This window comes from Aplysia californica, unplaced genomic scaffold, assembly GCF_000002075.1.
Source record: "Aplysia californica isolate F4 #8 unplaced genomic scaffold, AplCal3.0 scaffold00051, whole genome shotgun sequence".
In the NCBI taxonomy this organism is placed as follows: Eukaryota; Metazoa; Mollusca; class Gastropoda; order Aplysiida; family Aplysiidae; genus Aplysia; species Aplysia californica.
This window is the reverse complement of record NW_004797321.1, coordinates 1,211,972-1,231,886: the sequence shown is the minus strand read 5'-3', so window position 1 is coordinate 1,231,886 and position 19,915 is coordinate 1,211,972. Positions and strand designations below refer to the sequence as shown.

Here is a 19,915-nt window from a genome sequence, read left to right as displayed (position 1 = left end):
CCCCAAAATAATAATAATAAGATTGAAAAAAAAAAACAACTCACAAAAACCCCCACCCTGCAGTTCGCGTTGGACATTGGCGCGGACGGGGACAAAGCATGAAACCAGATCGCTTACCTCAGATGTCCGTTGTCTAATAAGAATAATTTTTGGGCTGCCAACAGCTATGATGCATATTCTCCAGCGTGGGTGAGAGCGATTTGATTACACTTCCCTCCCACAAAACCCCAGATTATTTGATACTCCACAAAGGCATTGGCAGGGCAAACGGCCGAAAGATCACAGGTTTCGAGATACTTTTTGTGGATCGAGATTGAGAAGGGACGCAGAAAGCGAGTTGGGAAACCACTTTCTTCCCCCCCCCCTCCCCCACCGCCCCCTGCCTCAGAAAAAAGCACATGCGAATAAAATGACGGCAAGAGTACATGGTGAAATTAATAAAAGAAATAATAATAGCTCATCTAGATAGATATGCAAGTGGGGTGAAAATGTGCAGAACTTAAGCATGTAAATAAAGCGTCTAGGGCTGTGTCCACACGAGAGGAGACGCTGTAAAAATGATGTACATTTACTATCATTATGATTATTATGATTATGGCGATTATTGTGATTATGCTGACAACTATTATGATTTTTAAGATGATGATGATGATGATGATGATGATGGTGATGATATGAGGATGATTATTACTATGATGATGATGGAAAAAGAGAAACAGAGAGAGAGAAGAGAGTTGAAATCAAAGACGGCTTCACAATCCACCTGTACGGCGATCACGTTTATCGTGACTAGATCTATATTTTAATGTTACAGCAGACAGACATAGAATCCTTTCACCTGTAACATGGCAGTGTGTATAGGTGGGTATGTACTATGAACAACGACGACGTACTCGCGAACTGCTACCTACACAAACACTGCCTGATGGATGGATGGATGGATGGATGGATGGAAGGATAGATAGATAGGTGGATAGATGGATATATAGATAGGTAAGTGGGTGGATGGATGGATGGATGGATGGATGATGGTTGGATGGATGGAGGGAGGGATAGATAGATAGATAGGTGGATGGATGGATGATGGATGGATGGATGGATGGATGGATGGATGGATGGATGGATGGATGGATGGATGGATGGATGGATGGATGGATGGATGGATGGATGGATGGACGGACGGACGGATGGATAGGAGAATGGATGGATAGGTAGGTTGATAGATAGATAGATAGATAGATAGATAGATAGATAGATAGATAGATAGATAGATAGATAGATAGATAGATAGATAGATAGATATTGGAATAACCCATTTTGTCACAAAGCCTGCCATTTACATCGAACTCAAGATTATGTAACAGACAGACAGATAGACAGACAGACATAATTTTATCGTGCCCAGTGCGAAGTCTGATCATGATATCCCAACACAAAAGTGCGTGTTAAGTGCAAGCTCTAAAAACGACACGACCGTCAGTAGTTAGTCCAGCTCACCACAGAAGGGTTACGAATCAACCAAGAGTAGAATGACTAAGTATCAATTCTCAGTCTGTGCAGAGTCAACTGAAGCAGACGGAGAGTTCGGGTTCAAACCCTCGTCTTTGGACTGATCTACAGGAGTCTTCCTGAAACAAGGGAGAATTCCTACAAATAGCTTTTGTTTCAATATGACATCGACACATTTTGGTCAGTTAAGAGAAAGCTTCAACCACTGAAATATTTACTTGAGCTCAATTATTATCTGCTTGTCAGTTTGTTTGAGTAAAGAGAAGCACATCGACCCAAAAATGGTTTGTTATTTTAGCACTAGGGGAAAAAGTATGAAAAAAACCCAGGAAGGAACAACATAGAGGGAAAAAAGACAGCCTATCAATGGGGCCCTCCAACTACCGGCTAAATAGTGTGATAGTGCGCAAACGTCATGTGTTTTTTTTGTTTTTTTAATTAGTTTAAGTTTTCAGCACTTGCAATATGAACAGATCACATTAAAGCCAAAGATTAGGGGAGTGACTGGAGAAAAACATACAAAGAAAAGAAAGAGGAGGGATAAAGACAATAGCAATTAGATAGGAAAGAAGAAACAAACCACACCACAGCACCTGCCAACCACTCAAAAAAATTGTGAGAAAAAAAAAAAGCAACACCACAGAATCAAAACAACAGTACCAGTAACCCAGCCTTCAAACAATATTTTCAGCCACAAAATTAAAACTTGGTATCTTAACACATCTCCTGCTTTTCCTAGTCCATAGGTAAGCATTTTGTGAGACATAATCATGTAGCCAGTGAATAAATGACAAACTGTTGCCTTATGAGGCCATTCACCCTCATATTTCAGGTCATGTAGGCCTACATGCCCTGTTTGTCCATGCAATTACCATGTTATTTGTTTGTGTCGAGGAAGGGAAGGGAGTGCGTGAAAGAGGAAAATAAGGGACTGATCTATGCATATCCTGAGAGAGAGAGAGAGAGAGAGAGAGAGAGAGAGAGAGAGAGAGAGAGAGAGAGAGAGAGAGACAGAGAGAGAGACAGAGAGAGAGAGAGACAGAGAGAGACAGAGAGAGACAAAGAGAGACAGAGAGAGACAAAGACAGAGAAAGAGAGAGAAAGAGAGACAGACAGACAGAAAGAGAAAGACAGAGACAGACAGACAGAGAAAGAGACAGACAGACAGACAGACAGACAGACAGACAGACAGACAGACAGACAGACAGACAGACAGACAGACAGACAGACAGACAGACAGACAGACATAGAGAGACAGAGAGAGGGGGTGAGGGAAAGGGGGGTGGAGTGGGGATGGGAGAGAGAATGTGATGTGTTGATATGATGCCATGTATATATAAATTTTTAGTAGCAGAAGACGGAGAAAGCACTCTGTTAATTTCTTCCAATGGAGAATCAATAACATATATATCTGAGCCATCTTCCACTTCCTGCAACCGAGAATAACCACTTTGCTGTCTGTTTGCTTCTTTGAGTAAAGAGAAATATTTTGTTGTTAAATGTAGGTGTTTATACAACCCCATCGACACATAAGTTAAGTGAAGCCCACCAACAAGATGACAGTTTAGTTTAGTCTTAGTAAGTGTGTTGCGGCACTTGCAACACAATAAGGTCAAATAAGTGCCGAAGATTACAGGTATTACAAGAGAGTAACAAACACAAAAAAGAAGGAGGGGAGATAAAGACGATAGACGTTTGATAGGAAAGAGGAAGTAAACCACACCAGAGCACCCGCCAACCACCCACACAATGACAGTTATTTAGTGCAAAGAAACAGAAACAGAAAACATAAAAAAACAAGACTGATCGAAACCATCGGGGAGAGTTAAGAAATAAGAACAGACGCAGATTAGAGTAATAGAACCTACCAGTGGCACCCTCCAACCACCCATTGTGAATATTCATATGCAAACGTCTACAGAAGGAGAAGCATTGAAGAGGCGACCCGGTTCAAGCAAATGCCACATGCAATAATCAAACACACAGAGGCACCCACAAAAACGACACAGAAAACCTCACTAGCAAGCATTAAAAAACAAACACAGGTGAACCTTCCACGTATGAAAACTTCGATACTTCCAAGGTCAGTTGATAAACAATAATACTGGAGTATTGCTATAGAGTTCTTCAGTAAAGTAAATCATAACAGATTCTACTGCATTGACAAGTGTGTTAAGTAAGCACATTCGTAACATTTCACTTTACCCAATAATAAAAAAAACAATTTTTAAAAAATTGAATAATAATACTAATGATATCAGTAATTATAATTATATTAATAATAACAATAATAATTATAATACTATATATAAAGTGCTGCAGTTAATAAATGGATTGCATAATATAAGAGCAAGCATTAAGACTATTAGATCGTCTCTCTATTCATGTACTGTTGACTTTGTAAGTAACAAATAATTGTCCTATGGTTATTCATCATTGAAAACAGAGGTGGGGGCAGGGGGACTATGAACCCAAACAAAGCACGGGAGGGACACCTGTAGGTACATTTACAAACACAAACACCAGACTCATCATCATCATCACTGACTTGCTCTCCATGGTTCGAACCGCCCCCTCCTGGGCCACAGACAAGACAAGCCTCCCGCTGGTATCCCACATTCTGCCACTGCAGAAGCCACGCCCACCCCCTGTTGTTAGGGGGGAAATTGAAAAGAGAAAAAGAAATGGAACAAAAAATTATGAAGATCTAGATCTTTATACTACGAGCTTAGAGGCAAAATATATACATTGCTGCTGATGTTGGGTTTTGTTAGTAGCAGGTTACAATGAATTTTTTTGCAACCCCCATCCCCTCTCCCCCCCCCCCCCCCCAACTTAGATCTAAGAGATGTACATTCTTCAACCTCAATCAAAACAACTGTCCCCTCCCCCCCTTATTTAAAACTATTACTTATACGATATATTTTCCAAAAAGCACAGAGACTCACATACACTGACCAGACTTTTAAATTTTCAAAACATAGATGCTTGATTTCATCTACATGGACCACATACAATAGAGTGTTTGAGGAATTGAAGGGGGAAGGGGAGGGGGCGGAGGAGTGGAGATTATTGTAAATGATCTACACATCATCATCAAAATAATCTAGATCATTTGGAGGTGGGTTGCTTCTACTCCAGGGCTGCCAACCCATCTCCATGGTTTTTAGTAATGACCATGTAGAAAATTAGTAATTTTCCATAAAAATTCGTAATAGTGCTCTCATTTTCAAATTACTATATTACAACAAACAATGCTTCTAATCGTGTATGGTATTATTATTGTGGGCAAGGCTAACTCGTGCGAAGTGGGCCAGCTGTTCCTTTTTTTTTTAGGGGTGGGCGGGGTTGATTTAGAGATTGGCAGTGCTCTGACTATTGCCGACGATTTACACTAAGACTTGTAAAATAAAGAAAGAGCAATTTTTTTTTACAGACAAAAATCTGCCAACGGTAAAAATCGTAATAAATCGCCTTACGATCGGAATTCCGCAGAGAGGCTAAAGAATCGTAATGATTACGAGAAAAAAACCCGAATGGTTGGCAGCCCTGCTATTCTGACTGTCTGAGCCAGCCTGGGCCGAGTGGGATACAACATTCCAACATATTTTAGCACATAATTGATAAAATAACTCCCTCATGTCAGAATCAAACTCACTTTTTCTGGATGCTACAGTAAAAAGCCTTATTTATACACCACAATCATCAGCATCGACATCATCTACAGACCATGTTAGCATGAACCAGAAATCCCACCACAGACATAAGAAGCAAGCATCAAGGCGCTAGATAAATACATTTCCCTACACCAACCAGTCATTTTCACTTTTCTCACAAGTAAGTGACAATTCCATTCAGACTAATTCATCTTATATTGAAGCTTCAACAGTCAACACTTTTTAAATCCAGTTTTTTTTGGGGTCACACATCAAGAGCTGACTGTGCATATAGAATCAAATGAAACAGAAATCCCACAGACAGTGATATCATAAGCATAGATGGCTTTGTGGCTGGGTTCCCAGACTTTCGACGTCTTGTCAGGGGCCCAACGTTGTGTCCTTGGAAAAGGTACTTTACATGAATTTCCCTCATTTCACCCAAGTGAGAATGGGTACCCGTAAGACAGCAAAAGATCTTGTCAGATTGATAGAGTTTGAGCTCTTAATAGGCTGCTTACACTGTATGCTTCCCAGGAAGCTGGGAATGATTCCGAGTTGTATTCTATGGTCTGCAGGGGTAATAATAGTTGCAAAGCACATAGAACAGGCTGTAGAGCATACTTCTGCATAAATGCAATTATTTTTATTTCTATTATAAGCCAAAACCCTGCAAACGCCCTTTTGTTGAAATCCATGACATGTACAACAGTGGACATGACATTGTTTGTGTTTCAATATCAAAACTCATTTTAAATTTAAAAATGTTTCAATCAGTCTCTTCCAATGGATGTGGTGTGGGTTTTTTTTTTGGGGGGGATGCAAAGTAAACACTGCATATTTGGAAAGTCACATTAAAAAGAACTTTATTCCTCAATTGTGCATGACAACAATAAAAGGAAAAGGAAAAGAAATACATTCATCAATGCAGTCTTCGTCCTAGAGCACTCTTTTTGGAAAGAGAATGCAACTCCCACTGCATCAGGGTAGGAAAGGCTTTCAACAAGTAGGGACAGTGCAAATTAATTTTTTTTTAAAAAGGAAGTCCATCAGGTCATATTTAGGAAATAGACGATTGTTCGCCTTAAGGGGAGATATTACTGAAATTTCCATCTCTGCTATGCATATTATACTTTTGGAAAAATAATCATAATATCATATTAATTCACTATGACTATTCAGATAACAAGAACTAATAAAAAATATCTAATAAGATGCAATTGGTTGCTATGGTAACCAAGGTCTGTCATCTTTAATTTTCTTATGAATAATAATGCCTTCAGTTTTTTTAGTTTTCCAAAGAAAAGACCCCTTTTTGCATATCAAGTCTTTAAGTGAATGGCTTTCTGAACAACATAGCCTTTTCATTGATAAAAGGATTTGCAAAAAAGGTATTTTGGCTTTGAAAAAACATATCTTTCAGAATGATAAAAAAGCAACATTTCAGTTTTAGGAACAAATTTCTAGTCTAAGTCAAAAGAAATGTAAAATGATGAAAAGTTGGACGCTATTGCTATAAGTCATAGGACTGATAGTGCATGAAAACGATGAACGCTGCAAAGCTAAAGAAGGCTTAGGCATTTGGGTGTTAGTGAAACCAAAACGATAACTTATGACAAAACACTGACAAAAATTGTTTTTATTTCTTGTGAGAAAAACGTGTCACAGCCAGTGTCAGCAGTCAGACTTTACTTTCGTTTCTACTAGCACAAAAGTAATGTCGAAATGTCTAAGACGGCCACCCATTGTCGAGGAGATTAAATGGACGTCTTAGACAGATGGACGTCTTACAGAGTGTCATTATAATGTAAAAAAAAAAATTTTTTTAAACACAGAGGGAAAATGGGAAGTAGCCATAATTTGTGCTGATTGTCTTATAAAGGTGGCCTTTTGAGCAGGTTCAATTGTATGTGAATACCAGGAGGACCAGGAGGTTGCTGAGTGCACACAAAGTTGAACAAATGGGAAGCCTTTGTTGTCAGTAATGAATGTACACAAAACAAGACAGGGAGCAAGAGGAGCACAAGGGCACAGGGAAAACAAGACAATAGGATGGGAAAATGTATAAATGAGACAAAAATAGGACTAGCCAGGGGGCATTCTCCAACTACTTGAGGTGAAATCAAAAGAAAAGAGACAGAGAAGACCCAATGTAACAAGTGAACAATCAATAGGCCTACATCCTTCCCTCCCCTTTTACTAAATATAAAACGAGTGCACCTTTTAGGCAGTAACCTTTCAATTTAGTCACAAAAACTGTCTATTAACCCTTTAGATTCTAGTTCCCTGAACCTGCAGGAACCATTCACACGAGTTCCTTTCGGTTGGCAACTAGATTTACACCACCATACACTGAGGAGTGCGTTCAGTGCATTGAAGGGTGCAAGCAGAGTACTTTTTAGCTTTAGTAGAGGTTTTACGGCGCTCGCAACTGCATAAGGTCATATGAGCGCCAGAAGATTAGAGGTGTTACAAGAGAGTAACAAACACAAAAAAGAAGGAGGGGAGATAAAGACAATAGATGTTTGATAGGAAAGAAGAAGCAGACCACACCAGAGCACCCGTCAACCACCCACCCAGAGTACTTTGAAGATAAGTTCTGTGCAAAAAAATGGTATGTAGCATACACTGAAATGTGCACTTGGGTCTGTTGGAATAAGTGTACTCTCAATTTTCTTAATACAGATTGATCTTTTCTCAAAACACTTGTAAAGATTGTAATTGATAACTGGACCGGTTTAACACCCCTTTAAAAACTGTAAGGCTATTTAAATGACAGGACCTCTGATTTAAAAATCCATCTTTAACAAGACCATACCAAGTGGGTACAGAGTTCTGAAAAACTTCCAAATTTAAAAAAAAACAACCAAACATGTACAAGAATGCCCCACTGAAGACATGGAACCATGGCCATCTTCACTACAGCCTTCTGTGATACCAACAGAGTAAAAGGCGAACCCAAAAAACCCAATTGTTAACACAATAATAACACAAGGATAAACTAGAGCATAGCAAAAATGCCAAAGTGGAGAATAGCAATTATGCCAAGACTGTAAACGTCACGTACCACATTGTGGACTCTCCATCTCATACAGAAGCCACTCGTCAGCCTGTACGGGGTGATGGAACCACATGGCGTGGTCCACAGAGGTCATGAAGAATCTCCCACCGCCGGTACGCCGGCCGGCTGGAAGCAGTGCTGTACCAATCAGCATCGTGTCTGACATGAAGGCTGCTGCGCATTTGTGCATGGGCTGATGGTTACCTGAAATATCACAACGGAGCTTTTTTATTTATGGATGTTAAACACTTTGCCCCCCCAGGACAACGATCTGCCATGGTAAGAAGATGTCCCTTTCCCCTACAGGGCGCCAGTCGGCGATGGTGCGATATATAACGACAAAAATGTTGTAGCAATGATTTCCTATTTAACATATGCACTTGTCAAAGTTAAATTTCCTTTCTGAAAGGTTTGTGTGGTCTGTGAGGTCAAAAATCAGTTTGTATACAACAAATAGAGTAAAATTTCTTTGAAAAATGTCAAGTAGACAGACCTAGCATGAGTGCTGCTTTACTCTTACACCATGATGACAATTCGGGTGATGAATGAACTAGACCAAAAGTTTCGATTTTAATTCCTTTTTTGGTGAACATGCAATCATCAATCTCAATTTATCTCAGTATGCTGAAAATTTCATAATGGTTGGGTACTTTGGCCGAGATACAGGTATAATACTATGTAGCCCATCTGCATCCTGGTCCGTGGGTATAAGAGTTGCATGCACTGCGTTGGAGAAAAGTGTTAACGATTTGAGCTTAAGTGAAGAAAAGCATATTTGCTCAATAACGGTCATTAAGGGTAGGTTCAAAGCAAGTCTGATGGACAGGAACAGCACAGGGAAAGTAAAGAGGAAAAAATGCACACCACCACCTGGTGTTTTACGTAAACCACAAAGGGCTTGAATATCTCACTTTAATCTGAAAGATTGAAGGAATAAGAGGTACAGGCAGGCAAAGAGGAACAGATTTTTAAAGTCTTGTTCAGTTAGTAAGTGTTTTATGGCGCTTGCAACACAATAAGGTCATATAAGTGCCAAAGATTAGAGGTATTACATGAGAGTAACAAACATAAAAAAGGGAAGGGAGAAAAGGACGATAGATGTTTTGATAGGAGAGAAGAAGTAAACCACACCACAGCACCTGTAAAAAAATTTGAAGTTTTCGGGGCAAACGGAAAAGGTAAAGATACTACAATATTTCTGAGGATGACTGAATATGAAACCGAGTCAAGAGCCCTGAATGCCTGTTCTAGACCCAGCACTTGAGAGAGAAATCGAAACAAATCTTACCATATGCCATTGGCTTAGCATCAGCATTATTTACTGCCAAGACCAAATCCTACAAGGGAAATAAACACTGAACATATAACAGAACAGTATATTTATTGATAGTTTCCCTTAGAATAAAGCAAAGACTTGCAAAAGGGTGAGGTACAGAGTTAACCTGTTCAAGACAGCCATCCATTGTTGAGGAGAAAAGTGGTTGTCTTAACCAGTGTCATTATAAAATAGAAAAAAAACCACAACAGGGAAGTGAGAAGTGATAGTCTGTGCAAGTGGACAGAGAGTTGATGGAGCAGGTTCAGTTGTTGTTTCTCTGACTTATACTTTCAGTTTTCCCCGTACACCTTTTTCTTTTAATACCAGATTTGTGACAGACATCAGTGGTCACTATTCGCTACCCACTTTTCCACTCCCATTCTCTATAAATGTAGCACTATGGTAACCTGGTTTTTTCCCCTATCCCATCACTCATCTCTCCAAGTTCTCTAAGAAAAAATGTTCTTGGTCCACCACTTTGCCCTTGATTTCTTTTCCCTGACAGTAAACCAAGAAAATCAAAACGCCATTGTTTTTGGTAAACAAGCAAGTATTGCAAGTCTTACCTAAATGTCCTAATGTTTTGATCCACACACATTGCTTGGCTGGAAGAGGTGAGGAGTTGAAGTAAACATTGGCATCAGTCGGTTTCCGTAACAAAGTGACTTCCTCGGTGAGACGATGTTCTATGTAGTCTCTCTCCTTCTCACCTACGTCTTCCAATCTGTGAAACAAGTAAGAAAGCTCAACTGAATTAAAGTTCATATACCAGTGCCAAACAGAAATGTCCCTTTGTGGTGAGGTATCTCATGATAACAATGTTTTTAATTAATTTGTACGTGTGTATCATCATCATCATTGCCTTTCTCACCCTGCACCAGGGTATAGGCCACGGACAAACACCCTCCACTTTTCTCTATCCTGGGCTAGCCTCTTGATGTTATTCCATGTCTTCCCACTTTTCTGTACATCGATTTCTGTGATTCTTCTCCAGGTTCCACGAGGTCTTCCCCTTGACCTCTTGCCCTGTGGGTTCTAATCCAAAACTTTCTTTGTTATGCAGCTGCCTGACTTCCTGAGAGTATGTCCAATCCATCGCCACCGCCTTCTTCCTACCTCATCTCTGACTGGGATCTGTCTTGTTTTCCTTAACACTTCCACATTGGTGACCCTGTCTGTCCATCTGATCCTCAGTAACTTTCTTAGACACCTGTTCAAGAAAACCTGGATCCTCTTTATACAAGTCTATGATGCGTTCCATGCCTCACATCCATACAACAGGACCGACTCCACGTTTGAATTGAAAATCCTCAGCTTTGTTCGAAGTGACATATCTCTGGTCTTCCAAATCCTATCCAAAGATATGAAAGCAGCCTGTGCTTTTCCAATGCGGGACTTTATTTCAGCACCTGTTCCTCCCTCTCTGTCAATTATGCTCCCAAGATAGCAGAAGGATTCAACGTTTTCTAGGGCCTTTCCTTCTATTGTGACCTGCTCCTTTCGTTGTGCACCTGTCCTTAGGACCTTTGACTTTCCGGGGTGGATCCTCAATCCAACAGACTCCGATAGGCTGTTTAATACTGAAGTCTTTGCTTGCATCTGTTCCTGGGTGTGCGACAGAAGCACCAAGTCGTCTGCAAAATCCAGATCGTCCAACTGTGTCCATGGTGTCCACTGTATACTGTATACGTGTGTATGACTGAATCTTATTTGTTTTTGTACGAGTTTTACGGCACTTGCAACAAAATAAGGTCATATAAATGACCAAGATTAGAGGTGTTACAAGAGAGTAACAAACACAAAAAAGGACGGGAGACCAAGACGATAAATGTTTGATAGAAAAGAAGGAGCAAACCACACCAGAGTACCCACCAACCACCCACACTGAGTCTTACATGGAACAGTCAATTTATGTACATACAGTTGAACAGCAGAAAGTCTCTGTTCAAGCCTCGGTTCGGACACGTGTTTTTTTCGCTCCCTCCTGCCCACCCAGCAGTAATGGGTACCTGACTTCGAGGTTGGGAAGAGAAGGCGGCGTGGAGAGGGACTGGCCACCCTACCACAATATGTCGAAGGCCCAGGGAGTTGTCTCACTAACAAGGCAATCCCCAATGTCCGGATCGGATGCAGTAACAACTTTATTTTACTTTTACAGTTGAACCTATTCTAACAACCACCTATTCAAGACAAAAACCTGTGCAAATGACCACTTCTCACTTCTCCCTTGTGTTTTCTCAGCATTGTAATGATACTGTCCAAGAAAACCACCTGTCTAAAATGACTACTTTTCTCAGCAACAATGGGTAGTCGTCTTGGACTGTATTGAGTTAGCTAAACAGTGTATATATGGTATAACAATTGAGCTCTTCATCACGGATGGAAAGTGTTGACACAAAAATACCCCAGTCATACTCTTACATTACCATAACCTTCTCTGAATAAAATCAACAAAAGAAATGACACAAAGAAAGCACAAGAGGGAAGACCCGGTTAAGTGAATAATATAATGCTGTCCTCATCATCCTCGCACAAACAATGGGTAGCTCCATTCTTGCTTTTGTACCATACACAGTCAAACGCAGAGCTAAGTACAGTCAAAATTGTCTACGACAGCCACCCATTGTAGAGGAGGAAAACAGTTGTCTTAGATTGTTGGATATTTTTCACAGCATCATTTTGATGCAAAAAATACGCAAGGCTGTTTATACAGATGATTTTCTTATACATGTAGCCACTAGAGCAGGTCAACTGTATTTTTCTCCTTACAGCAACCGCATACCATAATCATTTAGAACTTACTCTAGCCTTTGCTTGAGAATGTCGTTGATCTCTAAACAGTCTTCAGGTGGTGGGACGACAGGCATGGTGAACTGATGCTCAAACGGGTCGGACTCGGCTTTCTTGAAGGACACCATCATGGTGAAGATTGATCGGCCGTCTTGGGTGGCATCCACAAAACGGTTTGAGTACGTCTGACCATCTCGGCTTTGCTTGACATAATACAATATGGGTTTATCTACAGAACCTGTGGGAAATATGCAAAAGGTTACACAGACGGGGATACTCCATCTCATGATGTATATAAAATAGTTGAATCAGTCTTTGTTCTTCGTGTATCTATAAAATAAAATAGCCAGTGCTACTTAGAGACAAGTCTTTTGGAACTTGGAGGCACTTTAAAGGACTGCTGTACTTGTGAGGACATCTGATGATGCAAGAACAAAGAGAAAAAGAGGAGGAGGAGGAGGAGGAGGAGGAGGAGGAGGAGGAGGAGGAGGAGGAGATTTTATGACACTTGGAATGGCACCAAAGAAAGCCACAGAAATCCATGTCAATCTATCAGTCTAGCACCCCTTAAATGTCAATGTATGTGTTCTGGTTGACTTCTCAAAGATATCTTCGAAACAGAAGCCCACTTTACTTGAATAGAGGAGTAGGATATATAACTTGCTTTATTTTAACTTTTATCGGCCGTTTAAACCCAGGATATTAACAATGATCTAAAACAAAAGCAACCACATTTTTCCAGGAATGTAAAAGGGAATACAATAATAACCTTTAAAGAAATAGACAGATCAGATAACACAGCCCATTAACCCTTAAAGCCCCTCCCCCCCCCAAAAAAAAAAAACCTCCTTTAGCGTACCACAACCCTGAGCTCCTCTGCTTAAAATGATAGGAAAACACCACCACACACTCAGGTGCACTTTCAGCATACAGAAGGGTAAAGGTAGTCACACTGAGGCATGTGCCCAAGATCAGTGGGTTACTGGTTGACAAAGAAAGTAGCAGTGCAGACTGTGTGCCTCCCGGTCCGAGGCATGTGCCCAGGATCATCGGGTTAATTATTTACAAAAGGGCTAAACTCTTTAAGCCCCAGCGACGCTGCGAGCATCCGGCGGCAATAACCCAACAGCGCCTGATACTAGTGACAACTATGGCGTTTCATTAATTGCTAATTTCTTCTTGTTTTTCAGAACTATTCCCGATCCAAGTTTTTTAGTAATGTTTTCGCTATGTAGAAGTTGGAGGCAAGCCTTTGGGGTTATAATGATACATAGTGCACCAGGTTTAGGTGACTGTAGAAAAAAACTCTGGGAAACAGTGGACAAAACTCAGGGTTTAAAGAGATAAACAATTCAAACCTGGTCGGAGAAAGTAGCAGTGCAGACTGTGTGCCTCCCGGTCTGAGGACATCGTCTTTGAGGCAGCCACTAGTGCCTGGCCCACAACCTGACCGCCAAACACGGCGCGGCCAAATGTCGGCTTGAACAAGTGCGTGCTCCTGGAATAAGAACAAGAAAGCCTGACTGCAGTACTGACCGTTGAGTTTCATGGCCCCCATCAAAATAATTAAAAACCATCCTGGGTATCAAACATCTATTAATGGGGGGTTGGAGGTTACTCTGGTGTGCTTTGCTCCTTCTTTCCTATCAAACATCTATCGTCCTTATCTCTCCTCTTTTTTTGTGTCTGTTACTCTCTTGTAACACCTCTAACCCTAATCTTCAGTACTTACATGACCTAATGGTGTTGCAAGTGCCGTACCTAAAAACATCCATCGTCCTTATCTCCCCCCTTTCTTTTCCGTGTTTGTTACTCTCTTGTAAAATAGCCTTAAATAAGACCTAATTGTGTCGCTGGCAAAAGTCTTTCTAAAACTAAAATCCAAAACTATCCAGAAGACTGCTTCAACCACGTCAGTCAGAGCCAACCCATACAGAGGGGAATACAGACCTGTCCCCGTCGTTTTATGCAAGAAAAATTCTGAAATTATGCAAACTGAACCCAAAAATGTGAAATTATGCGATTCTGTCAATTTTAACAAAGAATGATAAAGGAAAATAATCAGAAATTATGCAGAAAATTATCAAATTTTGCTAAATTAAGCGGGGTGCAAAAAAACATGGGGACAGACAGACATGGAGATACTCAATAAGTCGATAAAAATGACTTCTCCCCTCAAATGTTCAGCTCATGTTTTCTTAAAGTAACAGCGCAGAACCTTACTATAATACAACAAAGATACCGGTAGAAAAAAGACTGAAAATAATCTTATCAGGTTGTTTACTGACATCACTCTGTTCCCTGATAAACTTAGAAAAATATTCTTGGAACAATGAATAAAAATGTGTACCCCACTCAGATTTGAACATTGAGTTTCAGCATAAGTAGTAAATCTATAACAGCACAACAGATACCAAACAAATAATGAGACGAAAACCATTCCAATAAACTATTTAAACCCAGGGTTAAGACATACCAGTTTCTTAAAGAATGTATGGGGCGCTCCACCAGCTCAGTTGGTATCACGCTGGACTACAGAGCGGATGGCTTTGGTTCGAATCTCAGACTGGGCATTCTTGAACACCGAGGTGGTTTTATGAAGTTTTCAAGGCTCTCAACCTATTTGACCCAGTCCTATCGGAGACATTAGATTTGGAAGTCCCGCCTCCTAAAAAATCCTAATAGAATTAATAGGGGCGTTAAAAAGGGATGGAAACTGATCAGTCCAAAATTTACTGAACTTTTCGCGAGCTATACAGATTTGGAAAAATACAATTGTTCAATTGTAGATTAGTACACGTCAGATCCCACTTATGGAAAATAACGGAATTCCATAAATTTATGCAAAATTTTCATCCCTGGTCAAACCTATACACTTACACTTAAAGAATGTATGCCCATGCATACCCAATGAACCTAGTGGTACAAAGATAATGTCCTGTCAAGATCTCTGACAATTCTGTCTTTACATTTAGTCCCAACTTTTCCCTTTTCTTAATCTTACACTTTTACAGAGGAGTCAAGGACTGCTCTTGTTTTATTTTTTGTTTAAATAAGCGTTTTATGGCACTTGCAACACAATTACGTCATAAAAGTGTTGAAGATTAAGGTGTCACAACAGAGTAACAAATACATAAAAGAAAGAAGAGAGATAAGGACGATAGATCTTTGACAGGAAAGGAGGTGCAAAGCAAAGCACACAAAAGCACCTGCCAAGCACCCACAGGACTACTCTGACATGAAAATTAAAACGTCAATTTTAATAGCAAGACGAAGAAAAATCCCTTGAAAAGAAAGAACAAAAAAGTTACCCACACAGAATAGTCCCTTAAAAAGAAAGAACAAAAGAGCCCATGGTTCAAAATTCACGTCAAGGATACAATCTCGTCCACTTAGCACAGTTCAGTACCCCAACAATCAACACTATTTGTACATTATTGGCATAATGGTTTCATGTTTGGGAATACATCAATCAGGGCAAAGAGAAGCACGTCGACACGATAACGGTCATTGTCCAAGGAAAAATGTAAAATAGACAACCAGAAATAACCCATGGAAAAATCAGAAGCAGATATTTTTCGACTACGCATGAAGACATTTTAACTATAACAAAAGCTCCCCAAAAACTGAAATAACTAAGAAAATACTAAGACAGCACAGGCATTGCATCCTAGGAGCTGAGTTTATTCGCCAGGAGTGTCATTTACTGCAAAAGTTTTAGTCCAGACAAACTTTCTATTATTTAGGCAGGTGCAGTTTTTAGACTGACTGCACATGACAAAGCTACACAAATTCAAAATGGAGAAACGTCTCACCTGTACAGCAGAGGATCAATCGGCTCAAGGTTCAAAAAGGTTTGAGTTAAGCGACTCTCAAACTGCTTGTCAAATTCTTTATCACTATCCGACATTTTGCTCTGTCCCTCTCTCTTTCTTTCTCTCTGTGTGAATCAGCTCCTGATACAACCAACCAAGCACAGCAGTAGGGTTCTAGCACTTCTGATGTAATATATTATAGAATATATATTATTGTAAGCTTGTGTTGATAAAAATCAAAGTGGTATGATGATGTCTGGGTTCTTGAACCTCTGTGAAAAAAAAGAAAGAAAAAGACAAGACGTTTTTACAAAACATGTCATAATGTAATCCTGTTTCCTTTTCCTTGTTCATTACATTATCAGATTTAGCTACACTTGTTGACTTTGTTTTTGATTTTACCATAAATTGCGTTCCAAATAAATAATATTCCATTTCCAACATTTGTCAATAACTGGCATGTTATTATAATCCTGATAAGAGATTATGCTTTAACAGTGTGCTAAGTGGTATAAATAAAAGATCAATGCTTTTGAATTCCATTTTATGCATTAAGCTGTTCACAACAACAGAATTACAATGAAGAACCGTGTGGGAAAAAATTATATGGGCAGAATTGCTTTATCATATAGTTTTAAAAATTCGCGCATAATACAATTCAAATTTAGGCAGAACTATGTAAAAGACAGCATGGTGTGCATGTCCATATGGGGGAGGGGGGGTGGGGGGAGAGAGGAGAAGAATTACAGACCCCTCCTTACTTGCCTCTCACATCATATCATAAAATAAAGCTATTACAGATATTTCACACCCCTATCAACACAATTACGATAATTTAGGAGGCAGACAGCTGTGACTCTGCCTGTTGGGGCCAACTCGGGCTGAGAGGGATGAATCTCAGCAAAAAGACAAGGATACTTGATAAAAATTCTCCTCAATCAGGAATCGAACCCGCATCTTGTGTGTGCCATGGCCAAGCACCTAAGTGCTAGATCACAGATGCTGCTAAACCATACAGACACACTGACCCACAAAAAAGACACAAACGTTCTCAAGGGGTCCATACCTATCTGATTATACAGTAATTTCTATCTGGGGAGGGGGGGGGGATGGGGGGATAAACTTGTATATATGTAAACTGGCCACCTTCAATTCTCGCTTCTGTACTCGTTTTTTCTGGCTGGCAAGAATAATAATATACAGGTGTTTGACTCCCTGTAGCTTACTTCCTATTGTTCGCATGAAGGGGCCATTTGATGTTCAAGTCTTATTCATTGCAATTCCCCCTTAGTCATGAGGCTCTATTGAATCTCTTTTGTATTTAAGGTATAAAATGCACATAAAGGTAATTGAACCAAGAATCATTTCCTCATTCATATGACTTGAGGTGTTTCAAAATAGGATTGTTAATTCAGCAAAACTGGGGCTAGTACTCTACATTGCAAGTATCTGGCCCCTTCAGCCCACGGCTCTTTTTTTAGGCATATATAAAGGCTGGCCCTTTCCTGAAACAGGTAAGACTCATTTCTTTTGTGCACAACATATTGGTGCAATCTTGCCCACTTCACCTTCAAGCTTCTATTACAGCCTAGTCAGCCAGTACATTAATTGCCTTAATTGCATGCTGGTAAGTAAGAAACTTTTCGGTGCAATCTCTTTATCATTACTTCATGCTTAGTTATATTAGATGTGGAACATAATAAGTGCCTTTCGGTGAATAAATGTTCCTCTTCGAGCAAATAAACTGTAGTTTATAATATTCATAGCTACATAGCATGAGGGGCATTCAATGAGTCTTTTTCTTTACAACAAATGAATCGTGGTACAAAATTAAACTTACAGAATGTAATTTCTATCTTTCGGGAATGCTGCATACAGAGTTTTTGAACTTGAGAGCACTTACAGTGAACACAGTTTTTTAATATAAAAGGATAACGCCATTTTCAATGGACTCAAAGTCAACAAAAGAATCTTTAGAACCTTATACTGTGATCAAATGTTCGTATTTGAAAGAAAAATCACCAGGACAATTTTTTAGATGTTAACCCTTTGACTGCTAACTGCACATATTTTATGTCTCATGACACAGTGAAATCAGGTGCTCATCACTTTTTGAGCATGTGGAGTTATTGGTATTATCCTAATGCTTGCTCATTTGTCTTTCATTCAATACAAAAAATTCACCTATCTTTAATAGAAGTCAAGATTTACGGCTGAAGGAGATGGGGGGTCACCAGTTTTCAGAGGTGAAAATAGTGAGAAAATGGTTGCCAAAGTTAAGTGACTTCCAAAGCTTGAGTCCATAGACCCTGCAAAATTACATATTTGTGCCTTTTTTTCTGTTTTTCAGGAACATACACACATAAATATGTTTTTAAATAGACAAAATGGGATGTGCCAAGAAAAAAAAGTTCCATAAAAATAGCCAAAAGAGCTAAAACAAAAATGCAGATTTTTTCTATTTCATTATTTTGACCAGAGCTTAATTTCACCACCCTGCCTCACATATATGCACCTCACATGCTATGGAAAATTCCACCATGCGCATGGCATGACAGGTTACAATCTATAATCGACAATTGTCCGCTAATTATACAAGAGAGAACAGTCAAACTATATAAATACAAAGAGAAATAAAGAGATGAATTCATCCACTAACAAGACCTGCAAAGAACAAGCCATAAAACCGGGGTTTTAGCTGCGGCACAAGATATGTTTACAATTTACATGGGACAGGACGGCGGATTATTGAGACGGATGAGATATGTTTACCACCCAGTCAAGGGGTTAAGTGTTTACATTGCTGGATACCCTTCTTATGAAACTATTAATATATGCGACAAACTCTTTCAGGGCCTGTTTGCATTAGTTAGAGGAGTACATAAGAACATTGACCATTATTATACACTGGGGGGGAAAAGCAAACAAGAGAGGCAAACAGAAAAAAAACATAATAGGGGTAGTAAAGACGTAGGACCTACCAGTAGCGCCCTCCAACTACCATCTATTTTGTTGTGCAGTCTTTACCTACTTACTTACTTATTCTCTCACTATACCGTCAGGTACATAAGGCGAAGAGCAGTTGACTTCACACTTGCCTGTCCCTGGTTATAAGGTCATTTAATTAGCATATCTGGATTTCCTTATTACCAATTTAACTGTAACTTCAATTGCTATCTGGTCATGAGGTTTCTATTAAACTACTGAGTGAGCACATACATTGGATGGTGATTTCTTAAACTCAGATTTTAAGTAAAACTGAGTCACCATGCCTGTTTCTGACAAATCGTATCTCTATCAGTTTTTAGCTAATTCCTGACCATGAGCAATGAGCGATATTGAACTCTTTTCAAGTTTAGACAAGTCATAAAATCTGTAGCTCAAAGACAGGGAGTTTCACACTAGCAACTGGCAATGGCATGTTTGTTAAATTGCATTTGGTGAGAGACAAAAATGAATTATTGGTGCATGTGTTGAACATGTAATGTACTTGTGCATAAAATGTTCTCATGGATGGATTCCTACAAGAACGTTATTTCTTTATTTTCGTGCTATCAACAGGATGTCATTTTGTACTTCCATGTCGGATTTTGTGTTCTGTTGCTCGGTATGATAACAGTATTCCATAATGTGTTCCCACAGCCCTTTGTGCAAATGTTGTAATCAAATTTCTGTGATTTCTTCCTAAGACCTGACATTTGCTCAGTGATATTTCTATTTCAGTTATTCTTTTTTGCTAAAAATGTTTTAAGTTTCATGCATATCC

General features: G+C 39.5%; 1 protein-coding gene across 4 annotated transcripts in view; it reads right to left on the bottom strand.

Moving 5' to 3' along the window:
- The window catches only part of LOC101850541 (acyl-coenzyme A thioesterase 8), a 31,413-nt gene that overhangs the window by 2,166 nt on the left and 9,332 nt on the right, over positions 1 to 19,915 (bottom strand). For 2 of the 4 annotated variants that reach the window (XM_005092707.3, XM_005092708.3), the window contains exons 2-7: positions 16,150 to 16,421; positions 13,693 to 13,832; positions 12,347 to 12,572; positions 10,111 to 10,268; positions 8,233 to 8,430; positions 4,058 to 4,157 (exon numbers count right to left, since the gene is read on the bottom strand). In XM_005092707.3, coding sequence (XP_005092764.1) covers positions 4,058 to 4,157; positions 8,233 to 8,430; positions 10,111 to 10,268; positions 12,347 to 12,572; positions 13,693 to 13,832; positions 16,150 to 16,244 — 917 coding nt within the window. In that variant the 5' untranslated portion in view covers positions 16,245 to 16,421. Of the gene's footprint in view, positions 1 to 1,497; positions 1,629 to 4,057; positions 4,158 to 8,232; positions 8,431 to 10,110; positions 10,269 to 12,346; positions 12,573 to 13,692; positions 13,833 to 16,149; positions 16,422 to 19,915 lie in introns of all 4 variants that reach the window. The other 2 variants (XM_005092709.3, XM_005092710.3) reach the window with 2 other exon arrangements.